Here is a 21,650-nt window from a genome sequence, read left to right on the forward strand (position 1 = left end):
TCATGTCTTTATTTTTTTATATAATTTTTGAAGTATTAATTAGTACTATATAAATACCGGAACAAATTATTTTAATTAATTACCCTAACAATTATTTTGACCTTTTATGATTAATTATGTAAGAAGGCTAAACATTATTATTATTATTATTATTATTATTATTAATTGTTTATCTAAATTACAAATAATTATCTTTCTCTATCGCCAGCGTTAACCAAACACGCCCCAACGTAGAAACCCACTTCAATCTCTCTCGCTCTCTCTTGTCCGATACGGAAAAAAAATAAAAGGAAAAATTATTTCCTTTCTCTTTATCTGGGTCTCCGTCTGGTTTGACTGCGTCCTACTTTCTTCTTCATTCACTATTTTTTTTTTTTCCGAATAAAAAAAATTCTAAATAAATCACACTATTACACATAAAGTCGTAATTTTTTCTCTGTTTTCTTCGTTGATTTCATTATATTTGAGCCCAAGATCTTTCAAACTGAAGTTACTGGGTTTTTTAATTTTATTTTTGTTTTGTTTTGGAAGGTCAAGAGTGGTTCAGTTTCATATTTAGGGTTTTGGTTTTTTTATATTCTTTTTGTACAGTGGATTAAAATTAGGATGTTAATGAGATGATGAATCAAGGAGGGAATACTCAGACCGTGGCTTCACTTGACCCTAATTTGGTTGAGGTAGTTATTCTTTATTTTAAATTTGTTGTATGGTTTTAATTTGAGTTGAGGTAGTTATTCTTTTTTTTTAAATTTGTTGTATGGTTTTAATTTGAGTTGATGAATTGTGCTATATTAACCAATAGAAGTTTTGTTTATGTTACTGATAAATTGATAGCTGGAATATGTTTTGTAGAATATATAGCTTTTATTAGGGTTATATGTTTAAAAATAAAAAGGTGTTCATCTATTGGATTTATCAACAAGATTAGATTACTTTTAATGCTTTTCTAAGAATTTAGAATGTAGGTTTTGAATGGGGCACAGGTTTGGAACTGAAGTTTATTGAATAGCTAGAAGTAAATAGTAGTGATGTGGATGTATTGAATTAGGTTTTAGTTTGTAACGTTCTTTAGTAAATTTGGAGCAGTGAGGAAGAAAAAATTGTTCATAGAGTTGCTTTGATTGATTTATAATTGAATTGCAACTCACTATCTGGTTCAAGACTTTAGATGAGTATAGTTTTTTTTGGATATAAGTTGGATATATGCAAAAGGTCACCTATTTTATGTATCTTCCGGTTTCATTTTTCTTAGACTACTTATGTCAAATCAAAAAGCTCTTGATTCTCACTGTCTCACATATAAGCTAACTCTGCTTATGGATGTAATGCAGTATGAAAATGAATATAGCTGTTTGTTTTCATCTTAAAGGGATTTGAGCATAATGGAATAAGATGTCTTGTACACTAAATCAATCCTTGAAAACTATCTGAATGAAATAATTACATCCACTTTTTCATCTCAGTAGATTACTCTTATAGATGTTACTGCCTGTCTACCTGATAGATTAGCTATAATAAGTAAAGTTATTGATTCTGATAGAAATTTTGACAGTCTTACCAATTTACATGATGGCCAGACTATAACTGTTTGGTTTTAAAAAATATTGAATAATTTTTGTGTTATAGTAACACACAGCAAACTTGGTGTATTTACCTCTAAGAAGAGCCTGTCCATTGAGTGGTGTAGGTTGCTTGTTAACAATTTTTACATATCGCATCTTTTTATTTTGGTCTCTTAATCTTTATGGTCCCAGTACATATAAAATCCTTATATATCTCCAGTTGAGTGACATCAATCAGTTTATGCTATTTTTGGATATTATGCTTTCACTGGCGTAACATTTTTTTCTATTTTTTCTAGAATCGATACGTTGTTGATGCTAGTCAATCACAAACATCATATCTTCCCACAACAACTGGATCTGGAGCTGTGTCATGGAATACACATGTTGTAGATAATCACTCCATAGAGAATGGAAGTCTTCCAAATTCCACTTATCACCATGAGCAACAGACAGAACCGCTTGTAAGGAATGTTCAAGAGGGAGTAAATGCGACATCTGTAGCAAGTTCATCAAATTCAGGAACAACTGCTGTATCACAAGATTACAGTGGCTATACTCCTTACCTAAATTCTAGTGATCCATATAGTTATGGAAACACTGGATACCCAGGTTACTATAGCAGCTATCAGCAGCAACCTAACCACTCGTACTCCCAGCCTGTAGGAGCATATCAAAATACAGGTGCTCCTTATCAGCCTATATCTTCGTTTCCGAATTCAGGGTCTTATCCTGGGTCTGCAAGTTATTCAGGCACTTACTACCATCCTGGTGATTATCAGAAAGCTGGAAGTTACCCAAGTAGCAGTTACAATAATCAGTTGAACTCATGGAATGAAGGCAATTATGCAAATTATAATCCTCATCAATATACAAACTACCCTGCAGATGCAAGTGGCACTTACAATTCTGGTACTGCAGCTGCGCCTGCGCCGTCACTGCAATATCAACAACAGTACAATCAATGGACAGATTATTATGGTTCAACAGAAGTTAGCTGTGCTCCAGGGACAGAGAATATGCCCGTTGCTACTGCTTCTAACCAAGTTACTGCTCCTGGTGGTACAGTTGGTTACCAAACTACAAACAGCCAGCCTCCCACTACTTATCCTTTGCCCTGGCAGCAGGATTCAAGTTCATTGCAAATGCCTGTATTACAGGTTTGGATTTTCTTTCATGTGAGCTGTGCTTGAAATTATATGGCCTCATAAGGTGTTTACATTGACATTTTATGCATATCTTAATTTTATTAACAACTCCTGTATGGGTTTTAAGATTGTAATTATTTCAATTTTATTGTGATTTATCAAGATTTTAGGTTTTCAGGAAAGTTTTGGTGTAATGTGTTGTAATAAGAGTCATACAATTGTTTACTGAATTATGTTTACTTGGTGATTCAATTAGTTCTTTGCTTAGGGAGTGTAGACATTGAACATAATTGTTCATAAGATAGACCTGCAGTTTCTGCTGCTCTATTATTTAAACAAACTTGTGATAATTTTCAAATATATTTTTAATATCTTCAGGCAGCATTATCCAGTCTAATAGAATGTTAGTTGAATTGTTGTCTCGTTTAATTATGTCATATGATGATGTTACTTCATTAGATAATCAATTATTATCTTATTCTTTCTTCCTTTTCAGCCAACTGCACCAATCAATGGTTCTCATGATAGTTACTGGAAACATGGTGCTCCAAGTTTCCAAAATCATCATCTCAGTCATTTGCAGTCTCAGTTGCAAAAGCCTATGGAGTCAAAAACTCTTTATGATAATTTTCAGGAGCAACAAAAAGTTGCATGTCCTCAAGGACCCAATTCGCCTTATCCCACTGCTCAGCAGGCACCTCAAAATTTTCAATCACCACCTGTACAGACTTCTTTATTGGATAATCGAAGGGCAAGCAACTTGCAGATTCCTACAAATCCTAGAATTGCTTCAAATTTGGCCATAGGTTTACAGAAAACCAACAAGGATAGCTCAGCCACTACTGCTGCAAAACCTGCTTATGTCTGCATTTCGATGCCAAAACCAAATGAGAAAGTGTTGTCTAATGATGCTGCTGATTCAATACTCAAGGTGAGACTCCTGTTAACTGTAAGACCCTGTTGTGGTTTCTTTCTTGCCTTTTTATTGTGACATTGACAGGGTACTTGTGATTCAATTTGATGTATGACTATAGTCTTTTAGGATTTCAATTTTTTTCCTTCAGTAGTTCTTCATTTGTAGAAAATGAGTGGTTTTTTCATTTGATTGAAGAGACTGTTATATCATCTACTTCCTAAAATTCTGAATGGTTCTTTCACTATCAGAATTTTCCAGTGATTTTCATTCTTTAATTATTCATATTGTCATATAAGTTATGCTGGGATGATTTCCTGTACTATTTTTATGATGAAAGTGGTGATTTTACTGCAGCAGCTATTGACTTTTTGTTGCTTGCAGCCTGGTATGTTCCCTAAATCACTACGTGGTTATGTTGAAAGAGCCTTGGGTCGATGTAAAGATGATACAGAGATGGCAACTTGTCAAGCTGTCATGAAGGAGGTGAGTTTACATTCTACTGTATTTTATTGGGTATTTTGGAGAAACTGTTTGAGAAAGAAATTTGCTGCTATGCAAGTTTAAAAATTTATTTTAGGTATTAGTTGTTCACTGCTAAGTTTGACTGTTGGAGACCCAAAGTGAACTGAATCAATCACAAAACAATCCTAATTTTATCAAGGGAAATGAGGGCAAAATGTATATGAGTTAACCCCAAAGGTTAGCAAAACTGATGGAACATTAGAACTTCCAAGGTGAAGACCTGGGTTCGAGCCTCTGTCACGCTTGTAAAACCTTGACTTATTTGGTGTAGTAGTTGTGGGTCCAATCACTGTGTCTTGGGTTTACTAGTCCAACAAATATTGGTGGGGTCCTTGGTTATCAAAAAAAAAAAATGTATATGAGTTGAGTGAAAATTGTATTGAATACTAGAGGAATTAAGAAAGCTAATCAACACAATGGAAAACACAAGTAATAGAAATCCAAAGAACACTTCAATTTTGGCAGACTTAAGAGTGCCAGTCTCTCCCAACAATGAGCCAACTATTCAGATTTCTTCCTTCCCCTGTCTCTCCATCATGTCCTCTTTTTTAATTTTTCTTTAACTGTGATGCCTCAATTCACCAATTATGAACAGCTGCATATACATCACTAGAATCTTCTTGGATCACACCTTTCACACCCTCTGGTTGCATGATGTCCATGTTTTTGTGTGGTGATGAGAGTTCTATCATTGACATTGTCCATTTCCCTATTAATTCTCTTGGCATGGTTTTGAGTTTTTTATTGATTATGGTGGCTTGTATCAGAATGTTCAAAATTTAGTTATATTTTACTTTGATCAGAATGATTGTGAAGATTAAAGCAAATTAAGAAAATGTACACGTCAGAGTTTTTGATTAAAAAAGAGTTCAGTGGTAACAAATTGTCAAATTCTATTATCTGCAATGAAAAAAAAAATGTAACGTAATTAGAAAGTGCAGTGTGCATCACACATGATTTATTGTATTGCTATGTAAGATTGATGTCTTTGATGACTAAGCTTAGGAGAATTTGATGCACATCAGAAATTTTAACATATAGCTCAACACTTTTGTCATCTATTCTTTAATTATGTTTTGTACCTGTGGAGATAGGACTTCTGCTGTAAAATCTATCTCATGCATGGCTTTTCTCGTTTGGTCTTTAGATTTTCAACTTCCTAATTTTTTTTTTTTAAGCAACGATAAACTACTAGGCTTTTTAATTGTTCCGAGCTTCATTGTCGGGATAATTTGATGTGGTTTATATACCGAGTGATGCTTGTTTCTGCAGTACCCTGTTCTGGTTTAGTAAAATATCTAACAAGTTTTTTCTCCTTTTTGTTTACCAGATAATTACTAAGGCAACAGCTGATGGGACACTCTACACACGAGACTGGGATACCGAGCCTCTTTTTCCTTTACCTAATGGGGAAATGGTCAACAAAGAGTATGCTCTCTCTCTCTCTTCTCCTCCCCAAACCCCCACCCCCAAAACATAAAATTAGTTTGAGTTACGTTTTTCTCCTTGACCTCTTTGTAGATGTTGTAAGAATGAAAGTGTGCTCTTTTTCTTTTCCTATCTCTTCTAAAATTTATATGCCTTCTAGCAGTTTGCAGAATTCAACTCCTGTTTCTGCACTATCAAAGTATAAGAGGAGTCCAAGTAGACGAACCAAAAGTAGATGGGAGCCTTTACCGGAGGAAAAATCAATTAACAAGTCAGCTTCTGCCAGTAATGACGCGGTAAAATTTAGTGGCTGGACTCATTCCAATGAGAAGGATAAAAAGGTATTCCTTCATTCACCTCTTCTGTGAGAGCTCCATTTTTGCTGTTCTGGACCCAAATCTTGACTTACCAATTCTTGAGCTGCATACATTTGGTTAGATACTAAAATTGTCAAGTTGATTGAATTTATTGCAGCCTTTTTGTGGGAATATGAGCAAGGAGAATGGCTTGAGTAATATTAAAATTCTTCTGTCTGAGCAGAAATCTGCAAATAAAAGTACCCAGAGGCCAGTTAAGAGGCAGCGTGTTGCAGCTGATGGTTTTAATGCACTAGACAATGGTGATGCATCAAGTGATAGTGATAAGGAACAAAGTTTAACATCATATTATTCTGGTGCTATAGCACTGGTTAATTCACCAGAGGAAAGAATGAGACGTGAAAATCGTTCAAAGCGTTTTGAAAAAGGCCAAGGAAATCGAGTAGAAACTAATCACTTCAGGCCTAGAATTGCTGGTGCTGGAAACTTGTATGACCGGAGGGCAAGTGCCTTGGTGATTAGCAAAAACTATGAAGATGGTGGCAGCAGGGCTGTGGAAGACATTGATTGGGATGCATTGACTGTTAAGGGGACCTGCCAGGAAATTGAGAAACGTTATCTCCGTCTCACTTCCGCACCTGATCCTTCCACTGTAACTATCACTGTCTTGTTTCTTTAATGAAGTTTCTAGGCCTTTTGAGTTGAAACAAATTTATAAGCGGATAATTACTGATATTGTTGGCATAATGGCTTCAGGTGAGACCAGAAGAAGTGTTGGAAAAAGCTCTGCTTATGGTTCAGAATTCACAAAAGAACTACCTTTACAAATGTGATCAGCTGAAGTCTATTCGTCAAGATCTAACTGTGCAACGGATACGCAATCATCTAACAGTTAGAGTATGTATGACGCCACATCAACAAACCCCCAAACCGTACACCACACCCACCCCACAAAACACACCACCACACACCCCCCCCCCCCCCCCCCCCCCCCCCCCCCCCCAACCAACCACAAATCCAATTACTCCTGCTTTCCATCAAGGAAATAATGTTCTTTGTATTTTGATGATTCTTAAATTTTTATTCTAGTATTCTGTACTTAACGTTGATTTGCTTTCAGGTTTATGAAACTCATGCTCGATTGGCGATAGAATATGGAGATTTGCCCGAATATAATCAGGTTTTGGCCTTACATTTCACAAAAGGCATTTTGTTATTTTCTTCTTTGGATGGATTTTTTCATTTTTTGGCCTTTGCTAAATTGTTATTCTGATTTTGTGCTTTCCTTATATTTCTGAGGCTAAAGTTGGTTATCTAATGACCCTTTTTTAATTATCAGTATGCTGTACGGTAAATTTTGAAGGTGTTTCTATTGTGGTAGTGCAATTAATTGCAGTTTGCTCATCATCCTTAAGAATAGTCTTGTGGAAAATATCAGTTTATGTAATATTATTTGGTCCTTCTGTGTCAATCTAAACTTGTAAGGTTGTATGGTTCCTGAACATGATGTTAGAGCTTGATTAACAGAAGCTGTCTAGTGTTTGAATCCCTTTATTATATTCTATTACTTTACAGCAGGGAGTCGGTCTTGTGCTCGGTGTCTTTCTGAACATGATGGACCTTTTAATTAAATAGCACCATTTTCTTTCTTTTTTCTAGTGTAATGTTGAATGTTTAATGAAAGGTTCCATTTTTCCATTGAACCAGAGTTGTTCTCTGACTTTGGTTTATTTGTATTCAGTGCCAATCTCAGCTGAAAATCCTTTATGCGGAAGGAATTGAGGGATGCCAGTTGGAATTCTCTGCTTACAACTTACTTTGTGTTATCTTACACTCAAACAATAAGAGGGAGCTCTTACTAGGGATGTCAAGGTTAGTACTTAAGAAAGAATGTTGCTTCTGTTGATGTTCTATGTTTGCCTTCATACATTCTTTTGTGTATTTTGTTATGTTACTGTCTGAAATTGAAATGTGGTGTTGATGTATTTTGACGGATATTAAGAATGCTATGTTTATTATTATTATTTTTATAGTTATCTGATTCTCTGATCTGTGATCCACCATTTGTTGTTGCGTGATTGGATTTTAAACCAAAGGTTCATTCTATGATACCCTTTCAATCATTTTAATTTAGGATGAATAACTTCAGCCTTGTCTATTGAATGAAATGTAATTTTTAGCTTTTATCTTGTCAACTAATGCAAAATCTCTGTTGTGTTGAGTTGCCAGATTATCAAATGTTGCAAAGGAGGATGAGGCTGTTAAGCATGCCCTTGCAGTACGTGCAGCGGTTACTTCAGGGAATTATGTTATGTTCTTCAGACTATACAAGACTGCGCCTAACTTGAACACTTATTTTATGGGTGGGTATAAATCATTGGAACAATCTCTAGTTTGAGAATCTCATATTGTCATTATAGTAAATAAAAGGAGGTTGAAGTCTTTTCCTTTTTCTAATATGTTTTTTCTTTTCTTTTCTTTTTTTCTGTTTTGGGCTTTTGGCAGATCTGTATGTAGAAAAGATGCGTTTTAAGGCTGTAAGCTGCATGTCTCGGTCATATCGTCCTATGGTACCTGTTTCATACATTGCTCAGGTCTTGGGCTTCGCAAGTGTCAATGAAGGATGTGATGAAAAGGACACGGATGGAGTAGAGGAGTGTGTGGAGTGGCTGAAGGCACATGGTGCATCTCTTGTTGCAGACAATAATGGAGACTTGCAAGTTGATGCAAAGGTATGTTCAACCTAAGCCTAGCCAAATACAATCTACCAGTAAAAAATTTCCAAGCCAAACCATCCACTTATTAATAGTAGTTGTGATTTCTCAAGTTATTCCTTTCTATCACCATTTTTGGTGTCGCCGCTATAACTGATGGAGGTGCTTTTATGTGCAGGCTTCGTCATCTTCACTGTTCATGCCAGAACCAGAAGACGCTGTGTCCCATGGAGACAGTAATCTTGCAGTAAACGATTTTCTAACACGGGCATCCTCATCAACAAGCTGATTGTTTACTTAATCGATTCAATTGACAGCTTAACCAAATAGGTGCGGCACCAACTACAAGAAGGAGAAGGAGCCTGAACTTTCTGATGGATTGTCTGTAACTTGTAGAGAAGGTATAGATCACAGCCGTATTAAGTGTTGTTGGTACAGAATCAGAATTCAAATTCCCCTGGCAGAGGGAGGGGCATTGTAGCTTTTTATTGGATTTCAATTTTTTTTTTATATGAAATTCGTCATTCTTTCTGGTGAAGAATTGACATATCAGATTTATTTTGTTCCACTTGGATTCGGAATAACAAATCAAATGCATGGTAAAGAAGAAATAAGCAAGGTTAATAACATAAGCTTCTTCGTTTTAATATATTTATTTTGTTCTACGACGTCGTTTTACCTGCCATGCACAATATAATTAGAATAATTGAAAGATAATATACTTTTTATTATTAACTTTTCATATTTGAATTAATTAATTAATTAACAAAAACAAAAAGATAATATATTTTTATTATTAACTTTTCATATTTGAATTAATTAATTAATTAACAAAAACAAAAAGATAATCTCAATTATCATATAATTGCTTTTTGCTAATTTCATTTCTTGGCCTCTGCCTTAGGCCACATGCTCACTCTCTCTTTCTCGTACTTCAAAAACAACGCGCTTACTGCCGCCATAAAATAAACCTGAATTAGCACAGTCGCTGGCGTGTGATAATTTATCACCCCCTTCCCTGTCGCTAACTCCACCGCCAACAGCGCCGTTAGCCCCAGAATGGCTATCCGCCCGTTGATTATCTCGCTGTACGGGCTGAACCCGAACTCAACTTTCACCCCGCCGGAGACCGGCTGCTTTAGTGGGACCGGAGGCAAGTACATTGACGACCCGGCCTTTGTGGTGGTTCCCCCCTTTTTCGCCTTCCGGGCTTCCGCCTTTTTCCCGGTTCCGCTCTTGTACCGGATCCTGACCTGCGCAAGCCGCGACTCGAACGGGTCTCCCGAATCGGGCTTGGGGGTTTCGGACTCAGACTCGGTTGGCGTTTCGGAATCGGCAGCGCGAGTAGTGAATGTGAAGGTTTGCGCGTGGGATTTGATGAGGGAAGGAGCGCTTGAGGGGAATGAGTTTGTGGAGAGTTGAAGAGAAGAAGAAGGTGATACGGAAACCATTGTTTTCTTGGCTTTCTTCGTGGTGAGCTGTGTGTTACATTATTTTCTATGGATAAGGTAAGGTCACTTCTTAATAGATTATTTATTTTTAATTTTCTCTGGTTCTTGTTTGTTTATCATGGGGTTTTGGATCTATCTACGTGGCAATAATCAGTGGCGGGTAGGTTTTGGGCTGGATTTGATTATCTATATTGGACCTCCCAGAAAACACAAAGCCCTATTACGGTGATTATCCACAAATAAGCAGGTTAATTATAAATGTGGCTTTCCCTTGAATTGAAGGCAGTAATTTCAGCTTCTAGAATACATTGAATTGAAGTATACATTTATGGATTGCTGTTTTTGTTGAACTAATTAATGGGTATTGAAGGAGATCAATACGATACGCATACAATTTACCCAAAGGCATTGTCTATGACAGTCGTGTTAGACGAAAACAATTATTAAATTAGGCCACCAAACTTAATTTATACTTTGCCTTTATAAATCGGTACATGGACAAAATTATATACCTTGAAAGTATTAATAATTAATTAAAGGCCAAAGGGTTATTTTCCGCCCAATTTTAACCTAATTTTAAAATTATATCTACAGTAATTTAAAATACTAAACACCTATCTATAGTTTAACTTCTGTTAGAGGTAAGAGTAAAATCGTTATTTTCAATATAATAGAAGGTTTAACATCCTATTATTCTTTGAAACCCTCTTCTTGATATATTCTTTTTATCTTTTGAGACTATCACATAAAGAGAATCTGTTTGTATCATTTTTTCAACTAAGTTAATAAAAATATTGAATATTAAGATTATCTTAAATCTTGTATGAAAATCTATTTGACGGAGTTTTCAACTTTCATAGTCACGTTAATGTATTCCACCAATCTTTACTATGTCATATTTTACTTCATCATTCTTTATTTTTCACCTACATTATCACGTTGTCACCGTTGCCCTTTGCAGTCCTTCCTACCAAAATTACAACTTCACACATTTTAGTCAATTTGGCAATGGCAAATATTTGTTTATAAATTTTTTAGGCATCACTAAGGTTGATTAAATGAAAAATGCCAACGAATAATAAATAATATAATATCATAAAACCCAAAAAGTCTACGGAGACATAACCCACCATGTTATGGGTTATACCCCGAGTAGAGATCGATATAAACCTAGTTAAGTCTAAATATTTTTAGTTCGAATAAAAAATAATTTGATTCGAATTTGTTAAACTAAAATTAAAAGTAATTCGAGTTTAACTCATATAAAAAATAGTTTGATTAGGTTCCATTTGAGTTTGGTTTGAGTTTATGACTCAAATCAATGACTCAAGTTTATGATTTATTAATAAAACGATGTTATTTTCTCTAATAATAGGTAAAATAATATCGTTTTGTTAATGAATTATAAACTTTAGCTATGAATCAAATTATATACTTAAACTATGAATTTGAGTGAAACTCAAATTAAACTAAGTCAAACTCTCTCTCAGTCAAGTTCGATTTGATTTTAAAAACGAGTCCATTCTTTCAGCTCAAACTCAAATTAATTTCGAATTAAACGAATTTGAGCTAAACCAAATCGAATGAGTTAATTTTCGAAACCGAACCAACTAGCCCTGAGTCTTTAAAAAATTACTGGCTGACATAGCCCATCAGGGCTCATATTTTGATTGGGCTTGGCAAAACATAATCTATAGCACGAGGGGTCACACCAATTTTAGCATGACTCGACTCAGACATAATTCTTATTATTACCCTCAACTTCAAAGAGTCAGCTAAAATTGTATACACCTAAAAAATAATTAAATGTCACACTACTGGTCATCTATGTTCAAACTGTGTAATTGATGGACTCTTTCTTGTATTCTATATATTATTTACTCTGTTAGTTGTATGACGGTGGTAAGGTAAATGTAGCTAACAGATATATATTTGACTAAATCCCATATATTTTGGCAAGTCAACTTTTTCATATCCGAATTTAGGTGACCAACTCAGTCTCAGCCCCCTGTTTGTACTAGTATACTATGTCAAAACAAATTATTCGGATAATCCAATTTCACTTATACGTTTTTGGACTTAAAATAAATAATTTATAAATACGTTTCGATGGTTGAAAGGTGACATTAAATTAATTAGATACTTTGTTTCATTAATTATTGGCATCGTCGGCATGCATGCCATGCAAAAATCCAGCTTGAAGCAACAGTTAGTACATACAAATACAGACAGACAGACCATTGGCAAATTCATCAAATAATTAATTAAGATATATTAATAATTTTCACATAAAATTGAAACTTTAATTAATAAGCTTTCCTCACGAATTCTTACTGCCGCTTGTTCTTGCTTCCCACTAACAAAGAAAAGTAAAACAAAATCCTGAACAGAAAACCCCAAGCCACAGTGATCCACAAGCAACTCCATTTACTCAAATCGGTGATCCCTTGTTGCTCTAATATATCCGACCCTGTCGTCAAGCACGTTGAGCTTGTAATCCTCATCCCCAAAGTCGAGCTCAGAGTCTCCAACAATTTCGCTTTCACGGATGTCGGCACTGCCCCCAGCGGCGTGTTGTCGAAAATCTGAACCCCTCTGACAAAACACTTTACCGGATCCTCAAACTCGTTTAGCAAAACGGCTTCATACGGGTATTTGATGAGTGACAAGTAATGGAACCAAATCCAGTAGGCAGGGATTCGGTCGCGGCTGATGAAGAAGCCACTGAAGAGTAAAAAGTAAGCTAAAATGGCAACAACAATGGTGTACCCTAACATAACATGAGGCACAACACCTGAGAGAAACGTGACGAAAGAACTTCCCGCCCAAAAGGAGGCGAAGATTATCCCTAAATAGAATAAGAACCCAGAGACTCCGCCGTCGAGGCCCACCGCCCAAAATGTGGTGGCGGAGAAGGCTAATGAGAGGAAAATCAACGACGGTAACGCCACCAGAGCGTGAGATAACACGTAAGATGATCTCCGATAAGCGTTGTGAGAAGTCTCTCTCATGAAAATGTATCGTTCTTGAAGAAACACAGGGAGGGCGTCGGCGCACGTGTAGAAAGTTGTGGACATGGCGAAAGCGAAGAAGCCTAATCGTTCTTGAACGCCTTTGGGCGAATTATCAAGGTGCCAAAACATGGTGGCTAAAATAAATCCGGTTACCAAAACTGCCCCCAATCGAATCCCGAACAGTTCCGGCATTCTACGTGAATTTGTGATTGATCTTTTGGACAAAACCGCTATTTCAATCCAGAACGGATTGGCAAAAGCGGGCACCATTGATGTTGAACTTGCATCGTTTTTGGTTGCACCTGAAACTAATTTTCCTCTTGAAATACTTGCGCTAATGGCTTCTTTGAGTGAGAGGCCTTGTTGATTGCTCTCAACTACATGAACTGAAGTACTTCTCGTGTGCTTCATTTGTTGCCATGATTTGTTAAATTCAACTAAACTTTTCGTCCCGCCGGGGGAGCCTTCGAGTTCTCGGATAAGGTCAAGAGCGAACTCGGTCCGATTCTCGTGTTCCGGAATCGGATGGCCGAACTCGGCAAAAAACAGAGGCAAACTCATCGGTGAACCGCTGTAAACAGTTTGTCCACGTGACAAGAATATCATTCTATCCAGCAACCCGAGAATCCGGTAACTTGGCTGGTGAATCGACATCATGACGATGCTTCCACTTTGAGCGATTCTTTGTAAAACCTTCACCACCATATAGGCACTGGTGGAGTCGAGCCCTGAAGTCGGTTCGTCAAGAAATAATATAATTGGATCATGAATTATATCAATTCCTATTGAAACACGACGTCGCTCTCCGCCGGATACTCCTCTGTGACCTTCATCTCCTATAACTGTTTTTGCGGCGTTTCGTAACCCTAGTTGATCTATCAAAGCTTGAACCCGCATTTTCTTTTTTGACTTTGACAATGCTCTCGGCAGTCGGAACTCTGCCGCGAACATTAACGTCTCCTCCACCGTTAACATCGGGAACAACAAATCGTCTTGCATGACATAAGCGGAGATTACTTTCAACATCCTTGACTCCAATACTTCGCCATTCAGTGTAATTGTTCCTTTCAAGCTCCCTTTCGCGATACGATTTGCCAACGCGTCGATTAGCGTCGACTTTCCGGAACCACTGGCGCCAAGCACAGCCATAATCTCACCGTCGCGCGCCTCGCCGGAGATGTCATTGAGAAGAGTCTTGGTTTTCGAGAAAAGGCTCTCTCCGGGCACAAGATCCGTCGCAGTAGCAGCGCCAAGACGGTGTTGCCGATGTCGACGGAAGATCCCCGGGAGCCCCATTCTGCGGCGGACCTTGACGCTGTAAGTCAAATTGTTGAAAGACAAAACGAACGGTAGAGAACGAGGCTCCACACTGCCGGTTTCGCTGACGTCAAGAATCTGATGCACCGGAGTCTCATCTCCCGTCTCTTCTTTCCGTACGTCGCCTACTCGCTTCAACAACTGGCCGAGAGTGGGTGACGCCCCGGGGGTCTCGTAAGACAAGTCATTTAACTCCATGGAGTGAGTAAAGAAGGGAAAATTATTATCAGAAACTGGGGATACACTATTTTCCGCTACAGCACGAGACATGCTTGAAATTGAAATTAATATTAGGTTTAGCAATGTTGAGTGCGTGGGAGCAGACGTAACGCCTTGAAATCGTGGTGGCGAATGCGGAGGAGGGGAGTGTGGTTTTGGTGGGTCTATTTAGAAGTGGAATTTGAGAGGTTTAGGTTTTGGTTGAGGGCATGTTTGCGTTGGGATTTGTTTATTATATATAGTAAATGTGAAAAGGTAAGTTTTTTTTTTTTAATTTTTTTAATAGATAAATTTATTTATTTATTTATTGACAAGTAAATACTAAATAGTTTTCTCATAAATTTGAATCATATGGGTGGAGAAAGGTGACCTAAAATCTCCAAATTTGTTTGACATGAATACGTCTTCTTTTACTTAGAGGGAGGATGGGTATGGGAGGACACGTGGGTAGTTGGGATTACGTGATTGATGACACGTGGTGTAATGGGTAATTAGTGCTGGATATTTTGGTGTAAATGAAATTAGGTTGGATGTTGATCTACTGAGGCGTAAGCTAAGCCTATCAAAGTTGTTGATTAAAATTGAAAATGCAGAGTTTCTCCTTTTTGGATTAAAGAATTTTTCACAATAATTATTATTGAATAGGCTTTATAATTGAAGAGAAGTTGACTCCAATTAATAATTAATCAATTTAGTGGATATTTTTTTGATTTAAAATAGGAATAAATACTGGTAAGAGTGTGTATAATTTAATTCAAATTATAAAATTAGATCAAATTATTTAAAAATTACAATTTAATTTGATTTATAATATGATTTAGATTAAGTTAATAAATTTTTTAAAAATTGAGAGTATCGTTTAAACGATATTCAAATTAAACTAAATTATAAATTGTATTCTTTAAAATATATATAATTTATATTTGATAAAAAATTTTAATAAATAATTAAGTATACAGTTTATTTTTTATATTTATTTTATTGTTCTCTTTACATATATATTATATATTTTCATATTATATTTTTAAAAAATTATAATTTAATTAATTATATTAAATTATATATATTTAAATGTAGATTATTTTAATAGGTTTAAATTATAATTTAAAATGATTAGATTATATTTTTTTAGTTTAGTTTGATTTTAAAAATTTTTAAATTATTTTTTAATTTAATTTTAAAAAAATCTCAACTTTATCAAATGGAAACATAAAAACTCCTAAATAACGAGAAATTTATATATTAAAAAAATATCAAAACAATTAATGTTGGATTTTTTTAATTCAAAGCAGGAGCCATTAACTACGAGATGGATGAGGAGGAAGGACCAGTAGCAGCCGCCCAATTAAAGCCCCTTAATTACTTCGCCTACTTTACAATCCAGTTACTTCATCTAAAAGCCAAGTATGGGAATGGCCATCTAGTTGAAGTTGTCACTTCACTTGGAATATTCTCAAGTCAAATATTTTAATTTTATTTATAATAATCACAAAACCTCAGTGATTCGACAACTTAAATGCTAAGATATAATCTGAATCATAATAATATTGACAAAGGTATGAAAAGGAGTATATGGTCACACACACACTCTAGACATGGCAATTGCCAAACCTACCCATGTACTTTCCCCTTCAGAAGCTGAACCAAAGAGGAAATAATTTACATCTTCTTAAAAAAGACTACTAGAAGGGAAGATTAAGAAACGAAGAAATTAAGCCTTTGGGTGCAAAAACAGGCCTCTGGGTCTTGAATGTTAGTTCATGTTAGATAGCCAAATTTAAAGCCAATTCATACCTATAATTGAGGGCTGGCTCTCTCCCAAGTCAAATTAGAGGATTTTGCTGCAATGCAAACATGTGCATTCTGCATGGGCTAATCGGCGTGGACGTCACTTACAAATATGCATCAATCAAACTCCCTTGTAAGTCAATTTTCCTGACTTTTCTTCTTTGCTTTAAGTTGGGGAGTTTCAGTTTTCACATTGTTTGTTTTGACAAATTTTAGCACAAACTTCTCATACACTTTCTCTTATGTTCATACCGGATTGGGAAATTTTCTGACTAGAGGTAGCCGTGTTAGGAATGATTTATCCAATTATACGTGTGAAAGGGAAGAATGGTGATGAAAATCGGTTAAAAGTAAAATCAAGCTTATTATAATATAAAATATTAAAACTCACATTGATATATAAAAAAGTTGATTTTTGGTGAAGGGAATAAATGCCAAGTACAGTACAATCAAATAAAATAAATCTTCGAGGAGAAAGTGGATGCATTTATTTATTAATTAATATAATTAAGATATCTTCAAACAGCATTCAAACAGGCCAGTGTCTTGTAATAAACTCTTGTTAGCTTCATGGAATAAAGGTCGAACGATCCATTGGGTTTTCTGGCTATTGGTAAATAAGGCATCATATAATATAAATTGGCAAGGATATCAAGTTATCAACCATATGATCAGTATAGCATTGGACAATAATATCATTCCTAATAAATCCATCTGATTGATGCACATTCTGCGTACACCCATTAATAAAAATGGTTCAGATTCATGGGGGTTAAAATTAACAAGACAACATACCAATAACATTTGGACTAATGAAGATCAGCATTGGCTACATTCTCCTTTGGTTGAAATACTGCATCCGAAGGTCATCATTCTCAACGTTTGTCCTACTGCGCTGGAAAAATATCAACCTACCGAAATGTAGGCGCAAAGCAGCTCAAGTTGAACAAACTCATGCAACACTCACAAAGTAGCATCTTTGATTACATTTGGTCTTCCGTGAAGTTCACCGCCAGATCCCAGTAATGTGCTACCCCAGCATCGGCAAAAACTTTCTTGGCGGCTGCTTCAGTCATGCACTCATGAACAGAAAATCTATTGAAGCTTGGTTTGGCAGCACTGCCCTGCCAAACTAGCATGCACTTATTGACAGGTTTCTCAGAAATCTCATCTTCATCTTCATCTTCTTCATTCACTGCTTTTGCCCAGTCTATGCGTCTAAGCATAAGTTTCCCGTATCTCTTGATGGATTTGCTTCCACCTTCAACAACCACAACACTAATTCCCTCAGTGATTACAACACAACCTGTTAAACGGTTTTCATGAGCATTAACATCAACTTTGAAACGCGTTTTTGGGTGTGAAAGATCATTGATCTTGTAAACGGAAACAGTAGTATCAAGTGAAGTAGAGTCATCAAATAGTTTTCTCTCTTTCTTCTCTCGCCGCTCAGCAGGTGTAAGCTTGCGGGCAATATTCCTATCAATATGAGCTTGTTCACGCTCAGCAGCAGCACTACGGATTTCTTTTTCTAGCCTAGTTGGATCTTGGGTTGCTTCAGAACCAAGAACTTTCATCAAATTGCTCATTTTAACTTTAGGTTTAGGAGGTTCAATCAAGCCTTGTCTAATCATCTCCTGTCTATCTTTCTCCCTAGCCAGCCGCCTCTGAGTACGGAGTTTCTTTTGTTCCTTCTTGGTTAGTTTCAGTGGCTGAGGAGGGGGAGGGGCTGGCTCAGCAGGAGGCTCAATAGGACGAGGATGTTCAACATAGATGGTGATTTTTTCCTTCTTTAGTTTATCTTCTATTATGCCACCATCAGATATGTCACCGTAAGAACCATTAAGCAATAGAGGCATATCCCTGAAATTCAGAGCATATATAATCAGACTGTTATCAAAATGTCAAATAAAATAGTGGAGAAAGATAAAGACTGCATTTAATCTCTCATAATTTTATTTATATATATATAAAATTTTTTGTGTGTATATATACCTATATAATTCAACATATCTTATAAGATTGTTAGGATTAGTAATCTCTAGGGGTGCTTCGTATTTTAACTTCTAAAAGATAAAAAGCAATAGGCTCTTAACAACCACTCCGAGGATTTTGACATACTTTTTTTTGCCAAATTTACTGTAATGGGCCAAAACCTCAACTGTATTTAATACCTAACAACACCAGCATATCAAAGTAATTTCTTATATGCTATCAAACATAAAATCTGCACCTCCACCATAAAAGGTCATTGGAAAATACAAATTCTTTGTTCTTGGGGCAATGAGTATAGCAAATTTTTAATGTCAAACATAGCTTTTATATATAGATATCTCTCTTTGGTCAAACCAAGTAAATTAAATAAAGAATATTCCTCACTGATAAATAAATTGGCATGCTATAACAAAGGTAAAAATATAACAACTTACCACCACTCTATTTCAGGTATTGGGTCCTTAGGTTTTTCCTTGGTCAAAACTCTTTCTGCTACCTCTATCAAATTAGGATTAATGTCAGCCCCTCCCTTCACTTTTGCCAATTGGGCTTGCTTTGCCTGTCGCTCCTTTGCTCCAGCTTCTCCGAATTGACTCTACAATAACCAGATATAATTATGCATGAAATATATAATGATGATCAAATGGGAACAACCAAGGAAGAAAGAAGTACCTTGACTCTAAGCATCTCAGCTTCTTTAGACCATTTTCCTTCCTCTACAAACTGGAAAGTCATCCGTTTAGGTCTCAAAACTTTATTTTTATTTATACCCATTCTCTGGTCAAAATGAGGATTAAATTCCGGATCCACCTCCAACTCAGGTTTAAGAATTTGGAATGCATCCTTTTTCTGTTTGTTGATGTTGACCTGAAATATTTACAAGGATCACGATAAAGCACTAACAAATTTAAGGAATCAAAATATAAATAAAACAGGACAAACATATCCATGGGTCAGAAATAAACCTTTAGTGTGCTAAGATTGCTTGGTTTAGTCACGTTCACTACATTTCCGTGTTCATCTATTTCCCTACCAAGTGCATCCACTCGAAGAACAGGAGCCTTGGTAGGCTTCTGGGGAACAACAACATCTGTTGGTATCTGCCCAGGAAATAGGTTTATAAGAGGTGCAAATTCAGGGTCCTGACGAAAACCCATTTTAGCAGCAAGCTCTTGAGCACGTTTAACAGCTTCAATGTTGGGTATATTAGTAAGGGTGGGAATGGTAGGCAGTCCACTTGCAGGTGGCTTCACAGAAGTCGCTGCCGCAGCTGGTAAGATTGATGAACTAGGCATTACACCAGCTGACAAAGCATTTGCAGTTGTTGAAACTGTTCCCTGAATTATTCCAGTACCAGAGGATGCCGCTTTCACTCCCTCCTTCGATCCAGAGAGTGAGCTACCATCTGAACTTGTGCCCTTGTTCAACTACAAAAACAAAATGCAGCACTCAGTCTCTTCCAAGGAATTCAAATTACTTTAACCAACATATAAGTTTTGACCACATGAGAGAATGAAAGTAACAAAACTCTCAAAAGTAAAGATTCTTCTAACCATTGGTATCTTCTTCAGCTTTTCTGACAATTCCTTCTGCATTTGTAAAGCTTTCTTAGCTTTTGCTAAAGCATCTAGGGATAGACTTCCACTTTTCCCAGCAATTGAAGATGTCCCATCTGTACTAGATTTTCCAGGAACCTCATGAGATCTGGTAATACTAACTCCCTTATTTTCATTTGTGGTATGAATTGAAGATACCTTTGTGGGAAGGGGATGATCACCAGTGGCCACAGAAGTCTCAGGCACAGTCCTTGATACCACATTATACGAATCAACAGTGGCACCCTACAAGCATAAGTTAAATTCAGAAGTCAACAAACAGAACCACAACAATATGAAATTGAAAATAATAAGAAAAATATTTAACCAATTCCTAATCTTTAGTGCGGATTAGTAAAATGGCTAAAAATATGAAAACAAATCATATTAGTAACGCACACAGACACCCACCATATATATCATATATATATAACTTAAACTGTAAAACATGTACAATTAAAACTTAGCAGCTACACTGAAATTTAAACTGAAATAATCATGAAAACAAAAACTAATCAGCAAACATATCCCTCAATGAACAATAAATATATCAATGGAAGCAATGTGAGTTCGCTAGTTTCACCACTTGATCCAATTCATAATACATTATATGAGCGCTTCGAAGGGCATATAACTACGTGTACAAAACACTAAAAAAGTTCGGAAACTTACATTAGGCTTGGCGGAGCCACCACGAACCGTCGCATCATCATCACTCACTTCTTTCGTCACATTAACTTCGTTAAACTTCACATTTCCAGAAATACCCTCGCTGTCCTCTTGTTTTACGAAACAATCCTCAAACCTTCTCTTCCCTCTCTGATCATCCGAAACCTTAGCCTTCTTCTCTCCTCTCTCCTCGCTCTCCTCTCTCTCTTTCCTCTTCTTTCTCACATCAATTTCCACGTCATCACCGTCCAATTCCTCGCGATTCACTTCACGTTCACGATGCTTCGTTCCCTCCCTCTCATGAGATCTCTCTGTGTCGCGCCTCGACTCCCGATGATTGTCATGCGACTTCTCACGCTTGAAATCGCGGTCGCGTGAACTCTCCCAGTCCTCGCGCTTCGAGGATTTTTGGTCTGACGATGATCGGTGGTGATGGTGCTCTCTCTCACGGTGTCTTTCGTCTCGGTCTCTGTGACGGTGCTTGTGTTCACGTTCACGGTCTTCAAGTGAACGTTTGGACACTTTGTCTTTCTCGGAGGGCCGATCCATGGCTAGGGTTTCCCTCTAGATGGTTCTTGAGAGTGAAAAACAAATGTTGAGTTAAAGTGAGATGGATATAAGCGGCTGAATCCTAGCTTGTGCTCCGTTCGTTTAACGGAACCGGGCGGTCTAGTTATGAAAGAGTTGTGACGTCATAATTTACGTCACTAATACAATATTAAATTTTACGACCGGCATTTTTAAGAGAGTTAAATAAGCATAAATAATATAATTTTAATAATTCTTTAAGCATTCAAGAGAATTTTACAATAATAAATAATTTATATATACATATTTTTAAATATAATTTGAATATATAAATAATATATTATTATATGATTAGGTTTTACTTTATTTTTAATTAAAAATCATCCAATCACATAATTATATATTATTTATATACACAAATTATGTATTAAAAATATGTATATATAATTTTATTAAACAATAATATA

At 36.2% G+C, this 21,650-nt stretch overlaps 4 protein-coding genes across 6 annotated transcripts; 1 reads left to right on the forward strand and 3 right to left on the reverse strand.

Moving 5' to 3' along the window:
- The first annotated feature begins 218 nt into the window (after positions 1–218).
- On the forward strand, positions 219–9,232 carry LOC123192909 (SAC3 family protein A). Of its 2 annotated transcripts, none has more exons than XM_044605611.1 (13): positions 219–677; positions 1,862–2,722; positions 3,207–3,641; positions 4,008–4,109; positions 5,479–5,576; positions 5,737–5,917; positions 6,051–6,545; positions 6,650–6,790; positions 7,014–7,073; positions 7,635–7,765; positions 8,123–8,256; positions 8,399–8,625; positions 8,786–9,232. In XM_044605611.1, the coding sequence occupies exons 1-13, from the start codon at positions 618–620 to the stop codon at positions 8,894–8,896; spliced, it is 3,036 nt and encodes a 1,011-aa protein (XP_044461546.1). In that variant the 5' UTR covers positions 219–617; the 3' UTR covers positions 8,897–9,232. The 2 variants fall into 2 exon arrangements, with proteins under 2 accessions (XP_044461546.1, XP_044461547.1); XM_044605612.1 differs by having other exon boundaries at positions 220–677; positions 5,740–5,917.
- A 220-nt stretch (positions 9,233–9,452) lies between these two features.
- On the reverse strand, positions 9,453–10,354 carry LOC123192910. The gene has a single exon (XM_044605613.1). It carries the CDS (start codon positions 10,056–10,058, stop codon positions 9,489–9,491), a length of 570 nt encoding a protein of 189 aa, XP_044461548.1. The 5' UTR covers positions 10,059–10,354; the 3' UTR covers positions 9,453–9,488.
- Positions 10,355–12,298: 1,944 nt separating this feature from the next.
- Positions 12,299–14,811, reverse strand: LOC123192517 (ABC transporter G family member 6-like). The gene has a single exon (XM_044605100.1). It carries the CDS (start codon positions 14,657–14,659, stop codon positions 12,389–12,391), a length of 2,271 nt encoding a protein of 756 aa, XP_044461035.1. The 5' UTR covers positions 14,660–14,811; the 3' UTR covers positions 12,299–12,388.
- A 2,280-nt stretch (positions 14,812–17,091) lies between these two features.
- LOC123193185 (protein RDM16-like) lies at positions 17,092–21,267 on the reverse strand. 2 transcript variants are annotated; one of them, XM_044605986.1, is made up of 6 exons: positions 20,659–21,267; positions 19,945–20,232; positions 19,357–19,818; positions 19,064–19,258; positions 18,826–18,986; positions 17,092–18,259 (listed from the first exon to the last, which is right to left on the reverse strand). In XM_044605986.1, the coding sequence occupies exons 1-6, from the start codon at positions 21,202–21,204 to the stop codon at positions 17,380–17,382; spliced, it is 2,532 nt and encodes an 843-aa protein (XP_044461921.1). In that variant the 5' UTR covers positions 21,205–21,267; the 3' UTR covers positions 17,092–17,379. The 2 variants fall into 2 exon arrangements, with proteins under 2 accessions (XP_044461921.1, XP_044461922.1); XM_044605987.1 differs by lacking the exon at positions 20,659–21,267 and having other exon boundaries at positions 19,945–20,063; positions 20,146–20,232.
- Between the last annotated feature and the right edge of the window lie 383 nt (positions 21,268–21,650).

The sequence above is a fragment of the Mangifera indica genome, chromosome 12 (assembly GCF_011075055.1).
Source record: "Mangifera indica cultivar Alphonso chromosome 12, CATAS_Mindica_2.1, whole genome shotgun sequence".
Classification (NCBI taxonomy): domain Eukaryota; kingdom Viridiplantae; phylum Streptophyta; class Magnoliopsida; order Sapindales; family Anacardiaceae; genus Mangifera; species Mangifera indica.